Genomic DNA, 24,430 nt, shown 5'->3' on the forward strand with positions numbered 1-24,430 from the left:
GTGCTCATATGCAATATGATTATTCTTCATTTTGTATCTTCCCTCTACTTTTTCCCTTTCTTTTCCACCACAAAACTGCGATAAAAGCACAACGCACCCATCCCATTCCATTCCATCTCTCCTCAATCTAACGCACCCCCTCCACCCCCACCTAAACCGTGCATAAGGAGAAGGGAGATGCGGTTGTGATACAATTGGGTGTATATTTGTGAGAAGGAGGCGTTTGGGGAGATTTTTAGGAGGAGAGAGGGGTTTGGGAGGCCGGCGATGTTGGGTATGTTTAAGGGGGGTTTCTTTGAGGATTTAGTGAGATGGAGAGGCAGAGTGAGTTCTGGCTAATTTGATTTTTTCGAGATTATAGCAATGTTGGATGTTTTTGGACCTAATATATCTACCGTACGTATATTTATCTGTGTTGTTATTTTATAGCACCCATCGTTATTCATGAACAAAACTAACACCCCTCCAGGCCGGCGGAGCAGACTGGCAACGCCAACGCAGAGTCACCGGCGCGCAATTCAACGATCACAATAGCTGCACCGTATGGATCCAAGCACTCACCCAAGCAAATGAAGTACTGCAATACTGGAAATTATTACCAACACCCATTCGTCGCACTCATAAAGATACGAGAACACTTTCTCTGCATGTATTATGGGGTGCTGGGTTCGGGAAGCCGTATTCGTTTACAAAGGCGGCGGAAGCTCCTAAGGAGGGCCATATGTTCAATTATCGGGATTCGTTGGCTTTGATTTTGGAAAATGCTTTGATGATTTTAGTTTTTGGACCGATATTTCTCGGCAATAAATGGTTATCCAAGCGATTTAGTCGTTTAGGTCAAGCTTGCGTGGAATTTAGGGATCATATGGAGACGATGGTGAGAGAGGAGAAAGAAGTCATACATCGGGGCAAATCTGGGAGTCGGAATCTCATTAATTCGCTGATCATGGCGTCGGATGAAATAACTCAGTTGTCGGGAGATAAGAGGATGAGTGGAAGAGGATTAACACAAGATGAAGTGTACGGTAAAATCTTTGTCTATAATTTCGCTGGGCATGATACTATGGCCATCATGATGAATTGGGCTTTGTATCTGCTTGCTGCCAATCCGGAAGTTCAGGAATGGGTACGCGAGGAGATACTTGCTGTGGTTATCGATGATGACGATGATGATGAGACTCAATCGAAATATCAAGAGTATCATCCGAAATTGAATCGCTGTCTAGCTGTTTTGGTAAGTACTACTTTCCTATCTATACAATAATAAAGAGAGAAACTAAAAAAATACCAGCTCGAAACTCTTCGCCTCTTAAACCCCCTAATAGGAATCGCTAAATCAACAGCTGTGGAACCACAACCTCTTACACTTAATGGAAAAACCGTCATCATCCCATCAAATACGCGTGTAATACCTAATATTAACGCGATGCACTCCCATCCGATATATTGGGGTTCAGATGCACTCATCCGGCGTCCCAATCGTCGGGTTCTCAGTCAGAATCTCGACTCCGAAACTCGAAGTCAAGAGGATAATCTTCCAAATGGATCGATAAATCCTAAGTTAACTCCGGAAGAAGAGTTTATTTTCTCCCCCCAGAAAGGTACCTATGTTCCTTGGTCAGAAGAGGCACGCGCGTGTCCGGGGAAAAACTTCGGTCAGGTGGAATTTGTGGCGACGATGGTTTCGTTGTTTAGGAAACATCAGATTGAAGTGGTTCCGGAAAAGGGAAAGAGTATGGAAGAGGCAAGGAAGAAAGCGGAGAAGAGTGTTTGGGATAGTGAGATTGTTTTGTTGTTGCAGATGAAGAAATCGGAATTGGTGGGTGTGAAATGGGTGGAGGTTGAGTAGATGGTTTAAAGAGTTTCATAGTGTGGCAAAGTATGTATAAGGAGATTTCTGATTGATTAAGGGGAATGGGGACAATTTGATAGACAAGGAATTTCTTGAGCTGCTTGATTTGATGTATGTTTGATTGTAGATCAGTAAAAGTAAAAGAAGCTACAGATTAGATATCTGCAAGGTGCCGGCCGACCTACCTTAGTTCCCGGTGAGCCCTGTCCTGTCCCGTTCCGTCGCAAAACTCTAGCCTTCCCGTCCGTCCCCAGCCTTGTCAAAATTTCTCTTTCATGAAAAAGAAAGTTTTAATCAATTGTTTCTCCAACTTTCCAATTGAATCCAAAATCGATCCAATTTCAATTTCCATGAGATGATGTTATAGTCCTCTAAAACCCATATCAACATCTACCCATCATGTTTGAAAACCTCTGTTCTTTACCTCTCACCTCTGAGCTCTTCACCCAAGCTCTACATCCCACCGAACCTATCCTCGCAGTTGGTCTTTCGGCGGGTCATGTACAATCTTTTCGATTACCGCCTCCTGAAACTGCTGCTGAGGATGAAGATGGAGATACGAGTGTGGTGAGCACAGGGACTAGTACTATTGAGACGGGATGGAGAACTAGGAGACACAAGGGAAGTTGTAGGACTTTGGGGTATAGTCATGATGGTGAAGGTTTGTTTTCCATTTTCTTCTTATGCTTTTGTTTGAAGTGGAATTTATTTAGCATACTGCATTTGAATTTAAATTCTACTATTCAATTAACGCATACTAACACCCAACCCCAGTTCTCTACTCCGCCGGCACCGATTCCCTCCTCAAAGCCGCCACGTCTTCCACCGGCCAAGTAATCTCCAAAATCCTCATCCCAAACACCAACACCGATAAACTCGATCCTCCTACCCTCCTCCACGCCCTCTCCCCTCAAACTCTCCTCCTCGCCACCGATTCCTGCGCTCTCCATCTCTACGATCTCCGCGACAATTCGTCTTTCAAATCTGGTAAACCGGCGCAAACACATTATCCACACGATGATTACATATCCAGTTTATCCCCGCTGCCACCTACAGAAATGAGCACGAGCGGATTTAGCAAACAGTGGATCACGACGGGAGGAACTACATTGGCGGTTACGGATCTTAGGAGAGGAGTACTGGTCAAGAGTGAGGATCAGGAAGAGGAATTACTGAGTAGTGTTTTTGTGAGCGGATTGCCTGCGAGGGGAAAATTCGGGAGAGAAAAAGTTTGTGTGGGAAATGGAAATGGGGTTATTACGCTTTGGGAAAAGGGAGTTTGGGATGATCAGAGTGAGAGGATTATTGTGGATGGGGGTGGAAAGGCCGGGGGTGAGAGTCTAGATGCTATGATTGCGATGCCGGAAGATTTGGAGGGGGGATATGGTGGAAAGTGTGTGGTGGTGGGATGTGGAGATGGGAGTGTGAGGATTGTGAGGGTTGGGGGGAGGAAGGGGGGTGGTGGAGGATTTGAAACATGATGATATTGAGGCGGTGGTTGCGGTGGGATTTGATGTTGGGGGAAGATTGATTTCGGGAGGTGGAAATACGGTTAAAGTTTGGAACGAAAGGGTGGAGGAAGATGAAGAGGAAGAGGAAGAAGAGGAACAAGAAGATATTGAGGATAATGATGATATTATGGGTGATGGTGGAAAACGCGCATTGGAAAAAGATAGTGATGATAGTGATGCTAAGGCGGATAGTAGTGATGAGGAAGATGGCGGTCGCAAGAAACGCAAGAAGAAGAAGAGGGGAAAGAAAGGACAGGTTGGAAATGGAATTTTGAAGTTTAAGGGCATGGAATGATTTGTTTGTAGTTATGTAGTTCAATGGAATGATACCCAATTTGTATTTGTGTTTTGTATTGCAGTTGTGAAATACATTTATTTCTGAGATTTGTATGTATGTAAATACACATGAATGTGAATGTATCATATCTCAATAGACAGTTTCTCCTGCTCCAGTGGTACCTTCTCCAGCATATTGTTACACGCAGGAAGGTCATCACTCAGTTTCTCCCTTTCAGTGCCCGGAAAACGCAACACAGACAGCGATCAATCAACCAGCTAACCTCATCGAAGTTAAGAGTAAGAGATACAAGAACCTCAAGCAAAAACCTCAAACAAACCCCCCATAAGCAAACCCTCAAGTAAAAGCAAAAGAAAAGAAAAGCAGAAGAAAAAGAAAACAAACATCATCAGGTATAGAATAATTAATCAACTTTCCTATCGAACGAACGAAACACATAGACTGGTGGACACGGAAACAAATCAAGTGTCGCTAAATGAAGGGGGCTTAGGGTAAGATTCGTAGAGGGGGAGAGGAGGGGATTTAATATATCCTATCTAATATAATATTCTATTCAGTATACTATCCTATTATATTATTCTATTTAATATATTTTACTATTCTATTCTATCTTCTTCTATTCCATCTTATTCTATCCCATCTTATTCTATCCTATTCTATTCTATCCCATCTTATTCTATCCTATTCTATTCTATCCTATCTTTTCCAACCTCCCCCCTCAACCCCCCTTCCAACAAAAAAAAAAAAAAAAAAGAAACCGAAAAGGGGAGTGGAGACAGAGACCTCTTCCACATTGAATTTCAAAGAAGTTGTGTTTCCGCATAGCGAATTAAATATATCCATCTCTTTCCTTCTTTTCTCTATCCATCCATCTAAGTTATCTCTTCATCTAAACCTGTAATATAGTAATTCTTCAAAGGTGCACACTTGGGATTTGGGATTCTTTTGAATTCAATACTATGTCATGTCATACTATATACATACGCACTCGCTTGCCGTCATTCCACAATCAATACATTACATTACATACGACCGTCATATCAATCCAGGACAATATACTCCCTCACTCCTCTCCACATCTTTATCCCCTTCCCCTTCCCCTTCCCGTCCTTTCGCACCCCTCCCCTCCCTCCAAACTCATCACCAAGTAACAATAATATCCCTCGTGACACTGTCCCTCCCCACCCCCACCCTCTGCGAACAAAACATCTGCGCCCTCCTCTTCTCAACCACCACATTCAACCCCGCAATCTTCGCTCTTCTATCCGCCGGAATATGTCCCTTTTCATCTCTCCACGGTTCCTCGAGATCTCGAATCCATTTACATATAAATCCACCTACGTAACTATCCCACACTCCCTCTCTATACTCTTTACTCACAAACGACATTGCGATTGCCTGATCTCTTAGTATCTTAGCGCGACAGTGCGTACCGACTTCGAAGAGGGGCATTAGGATACCCAGATTGGTGTGGTAGGATGAGGTGCTGTAGTAAGGATGGAGGTATGTACAATAAGTAATGATGGTTTGGAAATAATGCGTAAGCTGATCGTATTGGATTTCATCGATGAAAAAGGAGCCGTGGAGACGAATAGCACTCGCAGCCGCGTGAGTTTTGAGCAGAGCCGCCGTCCGAAATTCTTGCGAGTGGTGGGGAGACGCGAGACATTTTTGAAGAATCAATTCAGAGGCTTTTTCCCAGTGCGTCAGATCAGCCAGATAGATATCCCGTTCTCGTAGAATTTCAGGTGGGAATCGCGCCGCTGCTACATAGTCCATACAGGGATCCGCAAAGCTACCTTCGATGCTGGAATTGGGTGAATTCGGAGATTCTTGAGATGTCGCTGTAGATTCTTCTTCTCCATAGATTTTACCGCATGGATGAGTATCGCGTGATAGGGCAGGTGGAGAATGAGAGGCGCGTGGCTCTAGCTGAGTCCATGGATTATTATTTTGACGTAAATCTGCAGCTCCTTCCCAGTCTTTGGGTGAGAAGGTTGTGGATTGCTCTTGAAAGTCAGTCTCTAAAAGTAACTTCCTCGCAATATCGATGAAATGAAGATTCCTTCTCATGATCATTTGTAAATATTCGTAAGAATCCTTGATGTTTTGAAAAGTTGGGACTTGGGCACCGTGAAGATGGTATCGATTGAGTTGTTCCTTGATGATAACGTGGTGAGCTGGTGGGCGAATGTCAAGAAAGTGTAAAACTTGCAAGTCTAAATCCGTGAAAGCTCTTCGAAGTTCAGGTCCTATGACGTTCTCTTTTGTGAATTCGGTGCCGGCTGCTGATGATTGATAGTAATCGTAAAGCATCATGATACCATTGGTTGCGTGTATAGAAGCGGATGCTTGGTGTCCTTGTAGACTTTCGATACAAAAAACTATCATACACGCAATCAAAGCTGTTCTTGGACTCCGGCTCACGTTTCCATCGATTGCTTTCTGCATACCTCGTAGACTTTTCCCATACTCTCGCAAAGCGTATTCCAAGTGCTTTTTGGTATCTGGTGATTCACCTCCCTGCACCATCTCTTTGCTATACTTGCTGAATGCCCCAAGTGCCACCAAGCCATGTGCAATATATGGCTCGACTTCGCACACCTGAGGAATGATCTCGGACCAAACACTCGTTTGAAGGGGGCCGGCTAACCCTGCGGCAACATTCTCACAAAAGTGTTTAAAATACCTACCCTCAAGTTCTTCCGTAAATCGAGGACCAAGGTATAATTCCACGATGGATCCTTGTGCACGATCAGAAATCGTCCCCTTGGGTAGAATGGGCACAATTTGACGAGGATTTGGTTTGATCTTCTCCGGCTGTTTCGGATACCCACTACATAGAATTCCGAATTTAAAACAGCGAGAGCAGCCGGGTAATTTTTCGTCGCACTTGATTCTTCGGATTCTGTATATTTGTTAGTTATGATATGGTAGGGTATGGTATGATATGATATGATATGATACACATGGTGATAAGAAGGCTAGCACTTACTTGCAATTTTGACATCCTGTCTTAACCTTGGGTAGTCTGGCACGAAATTTGATTTCCTTTTTCTGACGTGTTGAATTCTTCGATTTATCTACCGCGATCATTCGACGAATGGGTAAAAGTTCACTACTTCGAATAGTCGCATTGTTCTTATCGTCGCTTCTAGGAAAGCGCACGTCTGGTTGTATATTTTTGTTGGTGGTGGTCATCCTCTCTGAACAGCAACGTTGTGTAAGACACCAACATGGTGAGAGCTACATGCGCAAGATTTTCGTGGCCTTTGGACGCACCAACGAAATTGCAGCGAACGGAGGAGAGTTGTGGGAGAAGGAAAAGAATGAGATCAAATGGGAAGAAGGTTAGTTAAACTAAGGGCGTCTAACGGTTGAAGCATGAAGGCACTTCGACAACATATTGATCATAGCAATGCTGGCAACTTCTGCGGGGCTGCTAAAACTTGGAACCCTCCCCCCCTCCGTATTATTTTGCACAAGCATGTTCCTTTCAACTCATGGATACAGACCTGTGAAGATCACCGGTGGAGGGATTGCCCGTGTATTCGTAAGCTTACCTTGGGGCTTTGAAGTTTTGGTTGATGATGATTATTGTGTCTATCCAGCTGGGGTTCAAGGTCAGACAATAATGGAACCGAATTATACGGTATCATTTGACAGAATCTAGACTTTCCATGAGGGCAAGAAGGACAACAACATGAAAACCGTTTTACTACAGGGAAAATGGTTCGACGTTACGAACCTTAATTGAATACACTCCTTGAAGAAGCAAGAGTGGAAAGAATCACACGCAGACTGGGTTCCTATGCTACCGAGTATGTAGGTAACCTTGTGCGTACCCAAGCCGGTAGAATCCTAAAAAAGGGGGTAACATCCTATTGGTACAGATGGCCCTCCAGGTATTCATGATTTATGGATTATACGACGGAATATGATTAACTATAACGTGGTTTAACAGTGGCTCGGTCATATCAGTGAGTCAGTCATTATTTTTATATACAAAATACATCTGTGTATAATTGTGTACTTTATTTATTTATTGATATAATTTTCTAAAAATCTAATATCAAATATTTAATCATATATAGATTATAAAAATCTAATTAGTTTTAATAAATTATAATTTTTAAAATAGTTATTATAAAAAAAGCTTTTTTGTAACGAAAATCGTGACAATTTTGATTTTTTTTGAAACCGAAAAGAATTATTTGAATAAAAATTATATTTTGAATAACTGATTTTTTATTATTATTTAATATTCTTTTCTTTTTCAAAAATAATAATTAATTATTAAAATATGAATATTAAAAAAGGCTGATTTTATATGTATTTTAAAGTGGCCGACCCACTGATATAGCCGAGCCACTATTAAACTACATTAACTTATATTTAATGTAGTTTAATATCAAATGCACCATATTACTAAATACACCACTTTTATTTCAATTTACATTCTTTAATTTCAATATATAATTTATTAATTATTTATTATATAATCAATAAGAAAAGAAGCTTAAATACTTTTAATTATTGAAACTATTCAAAAAGATAAAAAGCTTAGTATTTGTAAAGCTATCAAACTATATAATATAATATATATAATACTTTTTTATAGAATAAAAGGCTTATTTTTTTGTATAGAAATTCAAATGAATAGTTATAAAATTATAAAATTAGAAGAAAAGGTAATTGTTTAATATATACTTGATATAGATTTAAAAGAATTTCTATTTAAATTAAAGAATATAAAACATATAGTGAATAATATTCTTAAATTGAGAAATATAAAATATATTGGGAAGCTTTAGGTGTATCGATTTATAAAATGTTAAATCGAATTAAAGATATATTTTAATTATATTTATAACTTTCAAAAAGCTTTTTGTAAAGATTCTAAACTTTTTAAAGAATAGTTTCAATTAGTTATGAATATATAAGCGAAATACAGTATTTTGGATAGAGATTTCTATAATTTCAACGAAATAGGCTTTATAATAAGGATTATATATACAACAATAATAACAACTAATACTAAATGAAATGACAGAAACAAAATAGTACAACCAGGTAATTAAAAATGAGCTATAGCAATAATATATGGAAATGGAGAGGATAGAACTATTCCCCCATTTCTAATAGTTCAAGAATAAATTCATTTATTCAATTAATATACTGAAACAAATCTTCCTACGGAATGAGCTATTAAATCTATATTTAATAAATAAATGAATAATAAGATAGATTTAAAATAATTGAAATACTTCGATAAATATATTAAGAATTAAAGAAAGGGCAAATATCGAATATTAATATTAAATAGGCATAAAAACTATGAATCAATAGTTTTTTAAGTATACTATAAAAAGAATAATATTATATATTTATATTTATTATTATATTTAAGTTATTTAACTTAATTACTTAATGTTAATTATTTTAATAATCTAAAACATTTATATAATAATTAAATTGATGGATTTATTAAAATATATATTAATTATATTTTAAAGATTGAATTCTTTATAGCTTTTAAAACTATATATAAGGAATCAATCATCTTTTAGAATATAAAATTAAGATTTTAAGGAATAGGTTTAATTCCATTTAATCCTAAAACTATACTCTCAAAATTAGATATTTGAATTCACATATTTACCTCTCTCTCTTTCAATCTAGATTAATGAATCTCTCAAACCCCTTATAATCTAATTGAAGCTTTTTTTTAATTAATATTAATTAAGTCTCGAATAACTTATTATTAAACAAATTTCCCTATATCTATATTCGAAATTATACTAATTTTAATTAAAAATATAAAGAGATTAGCTTATAAAAATATATTTTTAAATATAAAGATTTATACACTTTAAATAGTAAATAAAGCATTAAGCAAATATTGATATGTAAAAAAAACTCAATTACATTAAGGAAAAGTACTCATCAAATAAAAGGCTTTTAATATATTATTTCAACAAAAGGTTAATATTTAGATTTAATATAACAAACATCAAAAAGAAGGGAATTTTAATAAAAAAGTATCTTTTAATTAATATTATAGTAAACATAAAAAGATAGATTATAATATAAGAACTTATCAAAATAATATAATAAATCCTAAATTATTAGATTCTTAATAGTTTTAATCAATTGATTCAATTATTATTAAATAATATAAGATTGAAAGTATAAATTGAGATAAAAGTAGTGTATTTGATAATATAGTGCACTCAGTATTAAACCATGTTATATAATTGTATTTATTATATTCCCGCAACCGCTCTCGAGCCACTCCAGCGCTTGCAGCTAATTAGTCTCCATATTTCTTCTCGTTTGGAAAGTGTGGAAGATTTCTTATTTCTATCGACATTTTACCACTTTCGTTCTTACTTTCCGGAGCCTGGTCGATTCTTATTCATATCCACCAATGACTTCCGAAATTCCCAACAGAGTTTGGTCTTAGAGTTTGGAGTCGAGATGGAGATCCTCGCTGTACTTCTGATGAATACAGTATAGTGTCTTTGACACTTTTGGGGATCTGCCATGGGGCTCGTACTCGCACATTTTCCCCATTTCCGCGGCAATCAGGAATAATCTGTTGGAAATGCTAGATTTTTCTCTCACTCGGTGGATTCATTCTATTAGTATTCCATTCCATGTATGCATACATGCGTGGATGGCAGCGTGGGTCATTACATTGATGGAAACCGAGCTATCGGTATTCAATAGAATACTCGTGCAGCGTGTTGACAAAAGATGCGTAACACAACTCCGCCGCCAAGAAAAGCGGATTCGTCTCCTTGTAGATTGTCGTTTGTGGTATGTGCATTTGGTCTCGGAGTGTATACCGCCAGGCCGTACCTGTCCAGTGTAGTAAGTATATTCAAAGTTCTAGATTTTCCTCTCGCCGATATACGTCTTCTATTTAATAAGAAGACAAATAAACTTCATCTCTATTCTTCAACAAGCATATAAGTTTTGAGATCATCTGATCTTCAGCAAGTTAAAATCTCCCGCATTGCTAGAATTGATGTTGCGTTCTGATTTACATGCTATTGCGTATCTGTCATATGCAGAATAAGGCTAATTAGATCTATCTGACAGTAGAGTGCCTGAGTACAATATTGGATTTCTAGCTTCTAGATACGCTGCTTCAATGGATCAATGGCATACACAATCTCAAATATTATTCAGCCATAATAGTAGTAGACGTCAGAACTATTTTCTGGCTCTTCATTGTCGTTGAAAGAGGCTCGAATGGTTTCCTCTTGATTTCGGCTACATTTCTTGCAAGTGTGAAAACTCCCTAACCAAGTAGTCCAACTATTTACATAGTCTTTTTCCCAGCTAGAAAACTGCCAAAACATTGAAGTAGCATACGCTCTATTTATCCATGCTCAGAAACCATCTAGAAACATATACAATAAAATCTCTTCATTAAAGCAGTATCTCCTCGGATCCAATTTCAATCTCTACTATACTCAACCGATCTCCAACCACATTGTTAGTCCTTATAATAACTATATGAAAAACGAAACTAAAGGTAGTTCCAAGTATAATACAATATATATATACATATATACATACATACATATATATATATATCTACTCTATAGTCTGCATTCCCAAGTACTCAAAGTCTCAAACACTATACAGGTCCCGAAATCTAATTCCTTGATAGCCTTCCATCTGAGAAGTTTTATACTTGCTTACAAAGAAACAACATAACCACCCCTTCTCTCGTGTCACCCCCTATCACTATCTCAATACAGACATTGAGTCAACTCTGGAATGAGCGGAATCAGATAGTATCCCATTACCTCAAGATCCAGCAGATGAGATTTCTCTAAACAAGGAGTCGAATCAATAAGGCATAAGGTGATTATCAAGTCTCCAATCCTCCATCGATCTTTTACTTTAGCTCTAACTCCAAGCCAACCCAATCCAACCAAACTGCTATAATTCTCACTACAATCCTCATTTTCAATGAGCAAACGTCATGATGAACCCAAATCATCAAGTTCACCCATTGATACCATGGCCTGCCAAACCTCTCTTCAACTTCTTGACTTTAGATTCTTAATCTCATCATCAACCTCAGCCTCAATTTACAACCCCCATCTCAACCTCACAGTACCTTTTACCTTTCTAACACTCTTTTGCAAGTTACAACCCACAACCCCATTCTCATCCTTTCACTTATTGCCCTTAGTATTCATCACCCTAGTATCCATAAAACTCTTCCATAACACTCTTCCATACCACTCTTCCATACCACTCTTCTATCGCCCATCGCCCATCACCCTCTCTCCTTCTCTCCTTCTCTCCTTCTCTCCTTCTCTCCTTCTCTCCTTCTCTCCTTCTCTCCTTCTCTCCTTCTCTCCTTCTCTCCTTCTTTCCTTCTCTACTTCTCTTCTTCTCCCTATATAACCACATAACCACATATCCACATCATTCTATAAAAAAAAGTAAAAAAAAAGAAAAAAAAAGAAGAGAGGAGGAACGGAGAAACAAAAAACCAAAAAAACCAAAAAACCAAGTAAAATGAGGGGATATGATAGCAGAGTAAATAAAGTGTTAAGACTTTGTGATTTTGAGGTGTAGAGTTTGAGGTGGAAGATTAAAAGATTCAGGATTAGCGGGGGGTGGGGGGGATGGAATTGGACGGAGGGGAAGACGAATCAGGGTTCAAGTGAAGAGTAGGCAGGAAATTTGAATATGAGAAGAAGGGGGAGGAGACTTGAATACGAATTTGATTTGCTAGCTGTGTTGGTTGGGTGGAAGTCAGAATAGGAGAAAGAGAGAGAGATAGAAAGGAATAAGGGAGGGGGTGATCGAGGGAAAAGAGAAGAGAGAAGAAGGAAAGGGGTTGATACATCATCGATCCAGTATCTACACACACACACCAAGCCCCACAACAAATACATAACATACATTATTACATTTAAAATCTACAAACCATATATACCTACCTAGGTATGCATGGCATAATATCGTATCAAACTAGCGATCATATCATCGCGCTAGCTATCCATGGAGCATAACAAGCCTTCCTTTCCCATTTCCTTTCCCTCCATTCCATTCCTTTCTCCCCACCACCCCTTTTATTCATCTACACATCCTATCATCAGAAGTCATCCCATGATCATTCTCTCCCAATATCTCCCAGTCCCTCCCAATAAGAATAATAATAACATAGAAAGCCTCCATTTCTTCAAAACCAAATTACTATTTCCTTCCATGTGCAACTAGCCAATGATGCTCCGAAATGCAGCTAGAATATTTGCAAAAAAGTAATCTGGGACTACTCTTGCCTTTCGTTGAAAATAAGAAATTACCACCAAAATATCATTGCAATCTTTTTCCACACATTATGATGTGTCCCATTTGAATTTTTCCCCAATTCCAAACGCCATGATGTTAAAAAAGTAGAGTGTTTGACTTCATGTAGTCTGAAAAACGAAAGCTTCACCAGAACCGCCTAAACGGGTATAGCTGTTCTGGCCAATAACCGAACATTATCTATGAAACCATCAACCAGTTTGAAATAATCGTTTGGTTCGCCATGTCTAGCTTTGAGACCTTGATCAGTGACAGCTGCTGCTGAGAGTTCGATTTCAAGCTCGTGTTCTTTTTCAGTTCGAGATACACCCTATGATGATAAGTTAATATCCTAGTGAGGTTGGGCTATAAAAGACTTACATTTGATACCAAGCTTTGAGTGACTTGAGTGAGGTCCACCTGATAATGCGATTGTCTGTAACTCAAACGATCCTTGTTACGATCCGGTCTTTGAGCTACATCACCTGAAGCAATGAGTTCTTCTACATTCCCATCAAACTTCATTTCAAAGTTTATACTAATTCGACAATCGAGTGCTTGACTAGGGAAGTAGAGATCCAAATCTGCTACTCGAGCTTTAATAATCTTGGCTAGAGGTTCACTAGTCTTCTGATCATGTGTAACACGAACTTTAACAGAGTAACGTGGGTTAAGTAAAGCCCGTAGAGCAGGAGGCAAAGTGCTATGCATTGAAGAAGGAAGCTCATAAAATTTATCCGTCTCACGTCGATGTAAGTAGTCAATCTTAACACGTCGTTTCGGCTGACTATTATTACTTGGCATGCATTCCTGGACTTTTTTATTTAAGAATTCGTTCAATCCTCTATGCTGAGCCTATACCTATGTTAGCGGGGCAATGATATGGGATTTATGTAACGAACCTCTGTCATTGTACTTTTGAAGGCAACAAACTGATTATCCAACAGTACTGTTTCCGATCGAACAGGCAAAGTTAATCTCACATTCGTCTCCTTACTGACAAGTTGCCCTAACTTTGCTTCAATTTCAATTTCCACACCATGACTGGCTAACTCTCCAGTGTCTTCTCGATTAACAACGTGCATGTAAAGAAAGTCTGCCACTAGTCTCGTCATCTCCGCAGGTGGTTTTGTACCAGATATGCACGGCTCCCATGGACCAAGAGGACCGTCCCAGTCATAATCATTTCCTGTAACAGGTCGAGGAACTGCTGGTGATGGCTGACGCATACCATTACTTTCTTGCTTGATTAATGTAGCTGGTAGACTTTGCGCAGATGGCTGCGGAGTGTGTTGTCTTCCATTGATGTTCTTGCGGCCTAGACCCTTCACCCCCTTGGCACTTCGGGCCCATATTGGTGGCTCAGTATAACGAATCTTCTTTCTAGGCGGTGGTTGTTGAGGAGAAGGAGCAGCGGTAGAACTAGATCGATGATCGCCGTTGATTTGTGGTTTAACTTCATACTGCTCAATTCGTTGAGGCGCTTCAAAAGACATTTCCCGATCTTCCATTTTACGCTTTGTAGAATTATTGAATTCTTCTGGCTGCTGCTGAACCATTGAATCTCCTCTAGTCTGACTTGGTAAACGCGTTTTGGGACTGACACTGAGACTTCTTTCCCGTTCAATCAAAGATCTCTGTCGCGTGGAGCTCGTCGAGGTTCTTTGGGAGTCGTAAGCACTTTGTGGGGTCGTTGGTATTCGAGGTGGAATCGAAGCGTTCGCTGGCGCAGGAGAGATTTGATTGTATTGAGTACTGTTGAAAGGATTCGTGGGTACTGCTCGTTGCTGATAAGGACTAGTCGGTTGTATAAATGTGCCGGATGATTGGCGTTGTGTTTGTAAAGGAGGACCTAACGGAGGACCTAAAGGAGTTCCAGGTTGAGAGTGCTGAGAGTGTTGAGATTGTTGGCGTTGATGCTGGATTGGAAATTGGCTTGGCGGTAATTGAATTGTGTGTGTAGGACTATCTTGAGTGAATTGATTTTGATACTGCTGCTGCTGACTGTGCGCTGACGTGGGTGTCGAATTCGAAAGTGAAGATTGTGATCGTTGATGTAGAAAATAGGGATTATTCCCCCCTGGTATCCCAATCGGAGGTGTTTGTGGAACTGGTGATGATTGAATCTGTGAATTATAATGTTGTTGTAACTGAGGAGGTGGATTAGACTGCGAATAACTTTCTCTTTGATGTTGGTGAAAAGATGGAGGAGGATACTGATGACGTTGAGCAGGACTGTGTGGATTTTGAATACTTTGCGGGAACGGGTATTGACCACTCCCAGCAATGCTTATGGATGAAGTAGGAGTATGCCGATAAGGTGAGGGGGCCGAATAAGAATCTGTTGGAGAACGAAGGTCATTCGGAGGAGGAGCTTGAATGGGAGTAGGAGGAGGCGGTCGATTTAGATGAGTTGATTGATAGGTAGTTGGCGATGCATAAGGCCCACCATTTTGTGAACCGTACTCTTGTGATTGTGAGCCATGTTTGCCCGGACCTGGCGAGACTTGCGACGAATGACTATAATTCCTGTAGATTTGTTGTCCCTGGCCTAATGGGGGACCGGTCTGAATTGGAGTCACTGGCGTCGGCGCATTTTGTTTCGATCGAGCCCCTTCACCATTTTCCGTATTGATGATTGAACGAAGGTCCATATTTGCGACTTGTTGTCCCGTAGCAGTAGCAGTAGCAGTAGCAGTAGCAGCACCACCACCACCATGTACACCCGTACTGACCCCACGAGCTACACTCTCAATATGTCTTTTCAATCTTCCACCGGTGGTTCATTTGTTGCTGATGTTGAATTTCGTCGTCCAGTTGGGATTGATCTCGTTCTCGAATGTATGGGATAGTGAAGTTGGCGCAAAGGATAGGCAGGCGCAAACACATTCGAACAAAGAAAGCGTATCAGGATGAAAAGGTTTAGAACTACGCAAACAATAATGGCAAGATTGGCGGGATGGACCAAAGTAAATTATGGAGGGGATCTTGATAAGATGGACCAAAATTGGAAATTTAACAGATTATAAATTTTACAGTAGATATGGAGTCGATATTGAGTACATGTTGGAAGGGAATTGTTCTTTTGGTGATAAATAATTGATTGTTTTGGGATGATGAATAGGGGGTTGGAGTTTTGAAGCACGACAAATGATGATGATGATGATGATAATGATAATGATAATAATAGTAATAATAATAGTAATAATAATAATAATAATAATGAGTTTGTGGTTTGTGGTTTGTGGTCTTTGGGAAATTTGCATATGATGGAACTACCTATGTAGGGAGTGAGGTAGGTAGGGAGGTAGATACAGATACCAGTAAGAGGAGAGGCATTCATATGTGTTCTATCGGGGTAATAGTATCTAGGTACCTCCTGAAAGGTGTTACAGAATGATTTGAAGTGAAGAATGAAGTGAAGTATATTGATATAATTTGAATATTGTGTATATGATGTATAAAGTTTAGATGAGAAGATGATTCCAAGTATATCTTCAAAAGATTGATATTTATATGAATTATAAAGGATTTACGAGTATGTTTCCAGATGAATTGATTTTCATTTACTAATAATAATAATACTGGAGGGACTCATCAATACCTACGTAGGTAGGGAGCAACAATCATACTCAGCCTTGTCTTGTCTTGTCTTTTCTTTTCTTACCTCACCTCTCAGCCTTGTCTGAGCTTCAGTATGATTATGTAATGTACTCCGTAGTCCCACGATTGATTCACTGCCGGCTAATCCCGTCGGGTCCCACTAAGCTTAATTCGTGGTTGAAAGCTGTTTGAGTGTTGACGTGCCAAAAGGTGTGCCTGATTGTTGTAATCGATACGGCCGTCCGTTCAAAGGTTTGTATACTCTAACTTATACAAACTCATTTTCAACCATCAAATCCATCAAATCTCTTTCACGTCCTCGATATTCTTGAAGAGGCACTTTCATTAACCCTCTCCAATCAATCCAACTTTTGCGAATTCAGATCTTTTCTGTTTCCAAGCCATCTAACCAACCATGCCCAGTCTAACTTCAGCCTCTGGTGTCTTGGGTTTCCTCTCAGATGAAGAGCCAGAGCTCAAGGTCTTTGCTCTTCAAACTTTGAATGATGATATTGATACCCTATGGACAGAGGTCGCAGGTTCCATTTCTCAAATGTAAGTTGAATTCAACTCGCCGCAGATAATCCATCTTCAGATAGCTTCGTTTCCATGACCAGCTCAAGACTAATTTGGCCACTTTTCAGTGAGGCGCTTTACGAAGATGAATCCTTCCCCGAGCGACGACTAGCTTCCTTGGTGTTGGCAAAGGTCTACTATCACTTACAAGCTTACAATGAAAGTATGACATTTGCTCTCGGAGCGGGTGATCTATTTCAACTCGACAACCCAGGCGAATTCGAAGAAACCATCATCTCAAAATGTGTCGACACCTATATCAGTGTATCTGCTCAACACCACGCTGCACCACAAGAAAAGGAACGGGACAATGCTTTACCTACTCTCGCAACTACTTTCGCAAGTGGGCTTAATGACATCAGCGCTGCTGCTGCTGCGTTGACTTCACCTACGACGCCTTTCTCGCAGTCCACTCTACCATCAAAGTCCCTTCTATCACGAGCTGCTACCAATAACATGTTGGAACAGCCTGTAGCAGAAGGCAAGACTTCGGATTCTACTTTCATGCCAGATCGTTCTACTCAGATTGCGCTTCAAAAGATTGTAGAAAGACTATTCGAGAATTGTTTACGCGAAGGGAGATATAGACAGGTGGTAGGAATCGCAGTTGAGGCTAGAAACTTGGAGGTTCTACGAAGAGTCATCAAGCGTGCTAGTGATGACGAAAAGAAGTCAAAATCGAAGCTGCCCGAAGGCACAGCTGGTCCAACGGAAGAATTGATGGAATATGTCTTGGACATTTGCATGGGAGTCGTACAAGAGAGAGGGCTTCGAACAGAGATACTTAGACTGATTTTGGATCTACTGAACGATATTCCAACTCCCGATTATTTCGCAATTGCAAAATGCGTTGTTTACCTTAACATCGACGAAGAGGCATCGGCAATGTTGAAAAAACTTGTGGTAAGTACTCCAACTGGACGAAGAATTGCAATGACTTTACGTCTTTATTTGGAATGGAGCTGACCTTCTTTAGGCTAAGGATGATCAAACTTCTACCGCTATCGCATATCAGATCGCTTTCGACCTGTATGATAACGGTACTCAAGAATTCCTCGCCAAAGTCATTAAATCTTTGCCCAAGAAGGCCACCGAGGCTGAGCCATCTACGGAGGAGCGTGAGTAGAGTCTATGTTTATGCTTAAGTTTTTACTGATTTTTTTGAGTAGCAACAGAATCCGATCAGCTCTTGGGAGAGTTGAATGATCAAGCTGGGGAGTCTACCGAGGAAGCCTCGGATGAACAACTCAAGGTCTACGACTCGATCCGAAAGATCCTCAATGGTAGTGAGACCATTCGACTTAATCTTGAATTTTTATACCGTAATAACCACACCGACCTCAGTATTCTCAACAAGGTTCGTGACAGTCTTGAAGGTCGCAACTCCATCTTTCACACAGCTGTTACCTTCTGCAATGCGTTCATGAACCACGGCACAACCAATGACAAATTCTTCCGCGACAATTTAGATTGGTTAGGAAAGGCAGTCAACTGGTCGAAGTTCTCGGCTACTGCTGCTCTGGGTGTTATTCACCGTGGCAATCTTTCACAGGCCAAGAGATTACTGGAACCTTATCTACCAAAACCCTCATCAATTACAGGGTCACATTATAGTCAGGGAGGTGCTCTTTATGCTTATGGGTTGATCTATGCCAATCATGGCGCTGATGCCCTCGAGTATTTGAAGAAAAGCTTCAACGAGACCCAGGAAGAGGTTATCCAACATGGTGGTGCGCTGGGATTGGGTATTGCTGGTATGGCTACGGGTGACCAGAAAATTCTCGAGAACTTGCAAAACGTACTTTTGACCGATTCCGCACTCAATGGTGAGGCTGTAGGTCTTGCGATTGGTCTCATTATGTTGGGAACTGGAAATGAGAAGGTTTTGCAAGAGATGATCCTCTATGCTCACGACACTCAACACGAGAAGACTGTTCGAGGTCTTGCTCTTGGTATGGCATTAGTCATGTATGGCAGACAGGAAGGAGCCGACGATCTCATTAAGGGATTATTGAAAGACGCAGATCCATCTCTCCGTTATGGTGGTATCTTGGCTGTAGCTTTGGCATACTGTGGTACAGGAAGCAACAAGGCAGTTCGTCAATTACTTCATGTCGCTGTCAGCGATGTGAATGACGATGTTCGTCGTGTTGCCGTCATGAGTTTGGGTTTCATTCTGTTCCGCAAGCCCGGAAGCGTGCCACGTATGGTCGAGCTCTTGTCCGAATCTTATAATCCACATGTTAGATACGGTGCCGCCATGGCTCTTGGTATTTCTTGTGCCGGTACCGGTCTCGATGAAGCCATCGATTTGCTTGAGCCTATGATGAAGGACCCTACAGACTTTGTTCGACAGGGTGCCTTGATCTCTCTCGCCATGATCATGGTTCAACAGAATGAGGCAATGAATCCAAAGGTTACGGAAATTCGCAAAACCTTGAAGAAGGTTGTTGCAGATCGTCACGAGGACGCTATGGCCAAGTTTGGTTGTGCATTAGCATTGGGTATAATCGATGCTGGAGGACGTAATTGCACAATCGGACTACAAACCCAAACCGGTAACCTGAACATGGCAGGTATTGTCGGTATGGCAGTCTTTACACAATACTGGTACTGGTTCCCATTTACCCATTTCCTCTCCTTGACCTTTACCCCTACATCTATGATCGGTTTGAACAGCGAATTGGAAATTCCAAGTTTCAAATTCCACAGTGCTACTCGTCCAAGTCTTTTCGACTACCCCCCAGAACAAGAAGTTAAGACTGAGGATGCACCAACTTTGATTGCAACTGCCGTACTATCGACAACCGCTCAAGCAAAACGCAGAGCACAAAAGAAAGAGCGTGCTCAACGACGAGAGAGTATGGATATCGATCAAACTCCTGCCACACCAAAACTTCCCTCTTCAGCAGATGATAAGATGGATGTAGATGAGTCATCCAAAGACACTGAGGAGAAGTCTGCCGAGAAGAAGGATGAAGGCGAAAAAGATACCCCCGGAGAGACCTTGAAGAAGAAGCTTGAGAAGGAGAAGGTTGGGTATGAGATTGAAAACATGTCTAGAGTTTTACCATCTCAACTCAAGTTTATTAGCTTCCCAGCTGGTCGATACAAGCCAGTCAAGAAACCCACCGGAGGCGTTATTGTAATGATTGATACCCAGCCAGAAGAGGAGAAGGTCTTGATTGAAGAAAAGGTGAAGAAGGTCAATGTCGAAAAGGCTGCAACGTTTACAACTTTTGGAGATCTGCGCAACGAAGCCTTCAACTTGCGTCGTCAAGCCCATGCTCAAGGTGAAGCTGCAGGTGCATTCTCCGGAGCTGCTGCTGCTGCAGGTGTGTTGACCGCTGTTGATGAAGACGAGGAGGGTGACGAAGAAGCTACTGTGCCCAACGAATTCGAGTACTTCTCTGATGGGGAGGAACAGTAAATGGGTTTCAACTTAAGGCTAGTAGCGAAGTCTGTAATTTTAGCAGTTTGCATTCAGCGGAAGCGTGCTTTAGATGCAGTCCTCGAGGATAGCATCATGCATGTATTGAAGTGAAGGGAATGCATTGTGATAGTATAGAGATGTGTATAACAGAGCATTATAAGTGAAGCATTTACCTCTTGTGATTTGCTATTTGAGTGACTATTAATCCATCTTTATGGTCTTTTATTCTTGCCGTTTTGTTTGGGACTATCAATACGTAATATATTGCAGCTGCTAAACAAACTTTGGAACACTGTGATCATTCTCACGCAATCAGATGATTAATTTTTGCCCTACTATTTTTTTAGGGTATAATTCAATCAGGTAAAACTTGTTCAACAAGAGATTTTTGTAATATTTTGTTTGGGGCCGGGTGAGAAAGTCATGATGTTAAGGTTTATAAATCTGAGAAATTTTAGACTGTGTTAATGGGTAGATAGGTAGGTACTCAGGCTAGGGTTGCTTAATGTATGGTTATGTGATGCAATTTTATTCTTTGACTGTGATTTTGAGAAGAGGGAGGGGACGGGAGGGAATAGGAGGGATTGGGATGGGAAGAGATGGCGAAAAGGAGATGGGCGATTGAGAAGGGGAGTTGAGGTGATGAGTATAAGTGGTGTTCGAGACGGTACTACTACTAGCAGAGCTTAGACACCTATGATCAGAAATTGTCCCTTCCTTCCTATTTCTCTCCAATGACCTTATCTGATGAATGAGGGATAGTGAGTAATAGGCTGAATACTAACTAGGTACGCAGTACTTTTTAGATTCTCCTTCATTAGGTGCTTCCATCATTCTTGGCATCGTCATGGGATTCTGATTCACAGCAGCTGAATTTTTATCTGTCGATGAAATCATGAAGAATAGCACTACTAGGTAGTCACAAGGATGGGATGGGATTAGATTTGAAGATTCCTGCCTAGATCTTATTGATCGAGGGAGCACCTGGTGTGGAGATCTTCAATGCGTAGTGCTTGCTTGCTTGTAATGTTTCTATGATCATGTACGCTAGCTAGGCGGGTATGTAAGAGCTTATGGATTCGGTTAGGGCTAGCTTGTGTTTGTCGATTTTACGAGGTCGAGACTAACCCTATGTTTCGACAATTTTGGTGTGGAGAACTTTGGATAAGTTGGGAGATTCTCAGTGCGATATTGAAGAAAGAATAGAAAGAATACGATAATCATGAATGGAATTAACGTATATTCGAGTGAGTATATACAATAACAATTCTGAGATGATACTCGAAGACGAAATAGCATTAAGCTTTTCTAAGACACCTATCTATCGCATCTCATCTCGTTCATACCTATCTGTCAAGATCTGCAAGTGCAAGGTTATCGCATGATTCTCATCTGATTCGTTCGCGATCGACCACTCCCTGGTATGAATGTATCGGCTTCTGCATATCTCTGCATGCGGCCTTATCATTTTGCTTATCCTTCTCCGGTTCGATATCTATCGTATCGTACACGATATGCAATTGTGATGAGGGGAAAGGAGGGGTTTGGTAAATGGAGGAAAAGTTACCTACCTACTCTGTACCTTAAAGGTAAAGTTTGGGTTTAGGTGGGATTGGTTAAGGTATTGGATTAATGTGTATTTATACCACAGACCGAGGTTCTTCATTTCGTGCTTTGTCGTTTCTGATCTTTTGATTCTTGTTTGAAATGCGATTTGAAGTTCGAAGTGGGAGGAAAGAAGGGTTTGTTCATATATACGGTTAAGAGGTTATTTGTTGCTTGGAGTCGAGAAGAGGCAGAAAGTGAAGATGCGTTCTTTCACTTCGATACCATATGTTCCTACCGGAAGACAAATCAAAGAACGATGTACAACTGTCAAAGCATGGGAATTGCCGAAACAGAAAAGTGCGTTGGCGCCAGAACATGTTTGGACGAATGAGGATATGGATCCGGTGAGGAAGGAAAATCAGACGTGGACTTTGTGGACTTGGTGAGTTTGTTATTTGTGATTTCGTGGGGGGCATGTTGAGGATTGATGGGAATGGAGATGGAGATGGAAAATGCTGGAGGATGTTGGGTTGATTTAGGAAGAGGTGATAGATAGAGTAGATGGAGTTTTAGCTGATAATATGTAATATAGGATGGCGTATTGGGCAACTGATACAATCACTCTGAGTACTTGGGAGACGGCGAGTAGTGTTTTGGCGGTGGGGTTAACATGGAGAGAAGCAATTCCAATTGTGAGTCATTCGACATCTCTTTACATGACCTAGCTATCTCTAAATCATCAGAACAAAACTGACGAACACAAAAGATGGTAGTAGGGACAACTTGCGTTGCAATTCCCGTGGTACTCAACGGAGCTATTGGTGCAAAATTCCATATTCCATTTTCAGTAGCAATCCGAGCGTCGTTTGGATATTACTTTGCATATTTTTGTATCATTTCGAGAGCTGTACTGGCGATGTTTTGGCTGGGTATAGTTGGCGCGGGTGGAGCACAGTGTGTTACGATTATGATATTGGCTATTTGGCCTAGTTATGCGAATGTACCAAATCATATTCCGGAGGATCAGGGAATTACTACGCAGGGAATGATTAGGTATGTCATTCTATTGGATCGAGAGTCAGAAAATACTAATGACATTACCTTTAGCTACTTTCTCTTCTGGATAATACAACTTCCACTTCTTCTTATACCCCCTACTCGTCTTCGTTATCTCTTCGTTACAAAACTCATCGCGGCTCCTGTTGCCGCACTTGCAACCATGGGCTGGTGCATCCACAAAGCCGGCGGCTCAGGATCGATCTTCGATCTCCAACCTACCGTCTCTGGATCCACCAAAGCATATCTCTGGCTCTCCTGCATGTCCTCGGTTACAGGCACCTGGGCTACACTATCGTGCAATATCCCTGATTTTTCCCGCTATGCACGATCTTCCAAAGGTCAATTTATTCAACTTCCCTTCCTCCCTCTCATTTTCACCCTATGTGGTACAATCGGTATTATCACCACCTCAGCCACCGGAGTCATCTACGGAGAACCCCTCTGGAATCCCCTCGACATCCTCGCCAAATGGCTAGATCTAGGACATGGTGGACGAGCCGCAGCATTCTTCGCAGCCGCCGCTTGGTACATCGCACAAGTCGGCACCAACATCACCGCAAACTCTATCAGTGCAGCAAATGATCTCACGGTTCTCTTCCCCCGCTTCATCAACATCGAACGCGGCTGCGTCATCGCCGCCATCGTCGGCGGATGGATCATCGTCCCTTGGAAAATCATCAGCTCGGCCCAAACCTTCCTCTCCTTCATGGGCGGCTATGCCGTCTTCCTCGCGCCCATTGCGGGGATTCTCGCAGCCGATTACTGGATGGTGCGGAAACAACATCTGGATGTTCCGTCCCTGTACGATCCCCATGGAAGATACAGATACAGGTATGGAGTTAATTGGCGCGCGCTGTTGGCCTTGCTGCTAGCGGTGTGTCCGAATCTTCCGGGGTTGGCGTATAAGATTGCGTTGAAGATGGATGAGAACACCGGGGTGGAAACGGATGCGGTGAGCATTAGTGAGGGGGCGAAAAATCTTTATTCGTTTGATTGGTTGTTTGGGTTTGTGGTTAGTGTGGTAGTTTATACGGGGGTGAGCTGGGGGTGGCCGGCGCGGGGATCGTTGGTTGAGAGGTCGGTTTATGGGGATGTGGATGAAGGGGAGAGGGAAGGGGAGGAGGAGAGGAGGGGGAGTGAAGGGGAGAATGTTGAGGGGGGGTTGGAAGGGGTGTGGGTTTCTGGGGGTGGGGAGAAGAGGTAGGAGATGGTGTGGGATGGGAATC

General features: G+C 41.1%; 6 protein-coding genes across 6 annotated transcripts; 4 read left to right on the top strand and 2 right to left on the bottom strand.

Annotated features, from left to right (window-relative positions):
- Positions 1-267: 267 nt before the first annotated feature.
- On the top strand, positions 268-1,849 carry EAF01_010172 (uncharacterized protein; the record flags this gene model as incomplete). The annotated part of the gene is made up of 4 exons (XM_038918429.1): positions 268-274; positions 362-396; positions 470-1,234; positions 1,292-1,849. 4 exons carry the CDS (start codon positions 268-270, stop codon positions 1,847-1,849), a joined length of 1,365 nt encoding a protein of 454 aa, XP_038766399.1.
- Positions 1,850-2,047: 198 nt separating this feature from the next.
- Positions 2,048-3,658, top strand: EAF01_010173 (uncharacterized protein; the record flags this gene model as incomplete). Its single annotated transcript, XM_038918430.1, is given in 3 exon segments — positions 2,048-2,513; positions 2,627-3,274; positions 3,291-3,658. The coding sequence occupies 3 exon segments, from the start codon at positions 2,252-2,254 to the stop codon at positions 3,656-3,658; spliced, it is 1,278 nt and encodes a 425-aa protein (XP_038766400.1). The 5' UTR covers positions 2,048-2,251.
- Positions 3,659-4,801: 1,143 nt separating this feature from the next.
- On the bottom strand, positions 4,802-6,862 carry EAF01_010174 (uncharacterized protein; the record flags this gene model as incomplete). Its single annotated transcript, XM_038918431.1, has 2 exons — positions 4,802-6,569; positions 6,657-6,862. The coding sequence occupies 2 exons, from the start codon at positions 6,860-6,862 to the stop codon at positions 4,802-4,804; spliced, it is 1,974 nt and encodes a 657-aa protein (XP_038766401.1).
- A 6,283-nt stretch (positions 6,863-13,145) lies between these two features.
- EAF01_010175 (uncharacterized protein) lies at positions 13,146-15,639 on the bottom strand (the record flags this gene model as incomplete). The annotated part of the gene is made up of 3 exons (XM_038918432.1): positions 13,146-13,316; positions 13,367-13,840; positions 13,888-15,639. The coding sequence occupies 3 exons, from the start codon at positions 15,637-15,639 to the stop codon at positions 13,146-13,148; spliced, it is 2,397 nt and encodes a 798-aa protein (XP_038766402.1).
- A 1,364-nt stretch (positions 15,640-17,003) lies between these two features.
- EAF01_010176 (uncharacterized protein) lies at positions 17,004-20,594 on the top strand (the record flags this gene model as incomplete). The annotated part of the gene is made up of 4 exons (XM_038918433.1): positions 17,004-17,143; positions 17,233-18,067; positions 18,141-18,282; positions 18,334-20,594. The coding sequence occupies 4 exons, from the start codon at positions 17,004-17,006 to the stop codon at positions 20,592-20,594; spliced, it is 3,378 nt and encodes a 1,125-aa protein (XP_038766403.1).
- Positions 20,595-22,405: 1,811 nt separating this feature from the next.
- On the top strand, positions 22,406-24,408 carry EAF01_010177 (uncharacterized protein; the record flags this gene model as incomplete). Its single annotated transcript, XM_038918434.1, has 4 exons — positions 22,406-22,587; positions 22,738-22,837; positions 22,912-23,198; positions 23,253-24,408. The coding sequence occupies 4 exons, from the start codon at positions 22,406-22,408 to the stop codon at positions 24,406-24,408; spliced, it is 1,725 nt and encodes a 574-aa protein (XP_038766404.1).
- Positions 24,409-24,430: the final 22 nt, after the last annotated feature.

Source organism: Botrytis porri (genome assembly GCF_014898465.1).
Source record: "Botrytis porri strain MUCL 3234 chromosome Unknown BPOR_015, whole genome shotgun sequence".
In the NCBI taxonomy this organism is placed as follows: domain Eukaryota; kingdom Fungi; phylum Ascomycota; class Leotiomycetes; order Helotiales; family Sclerotiniaceae; genus Botrytis; species Botrytis porri.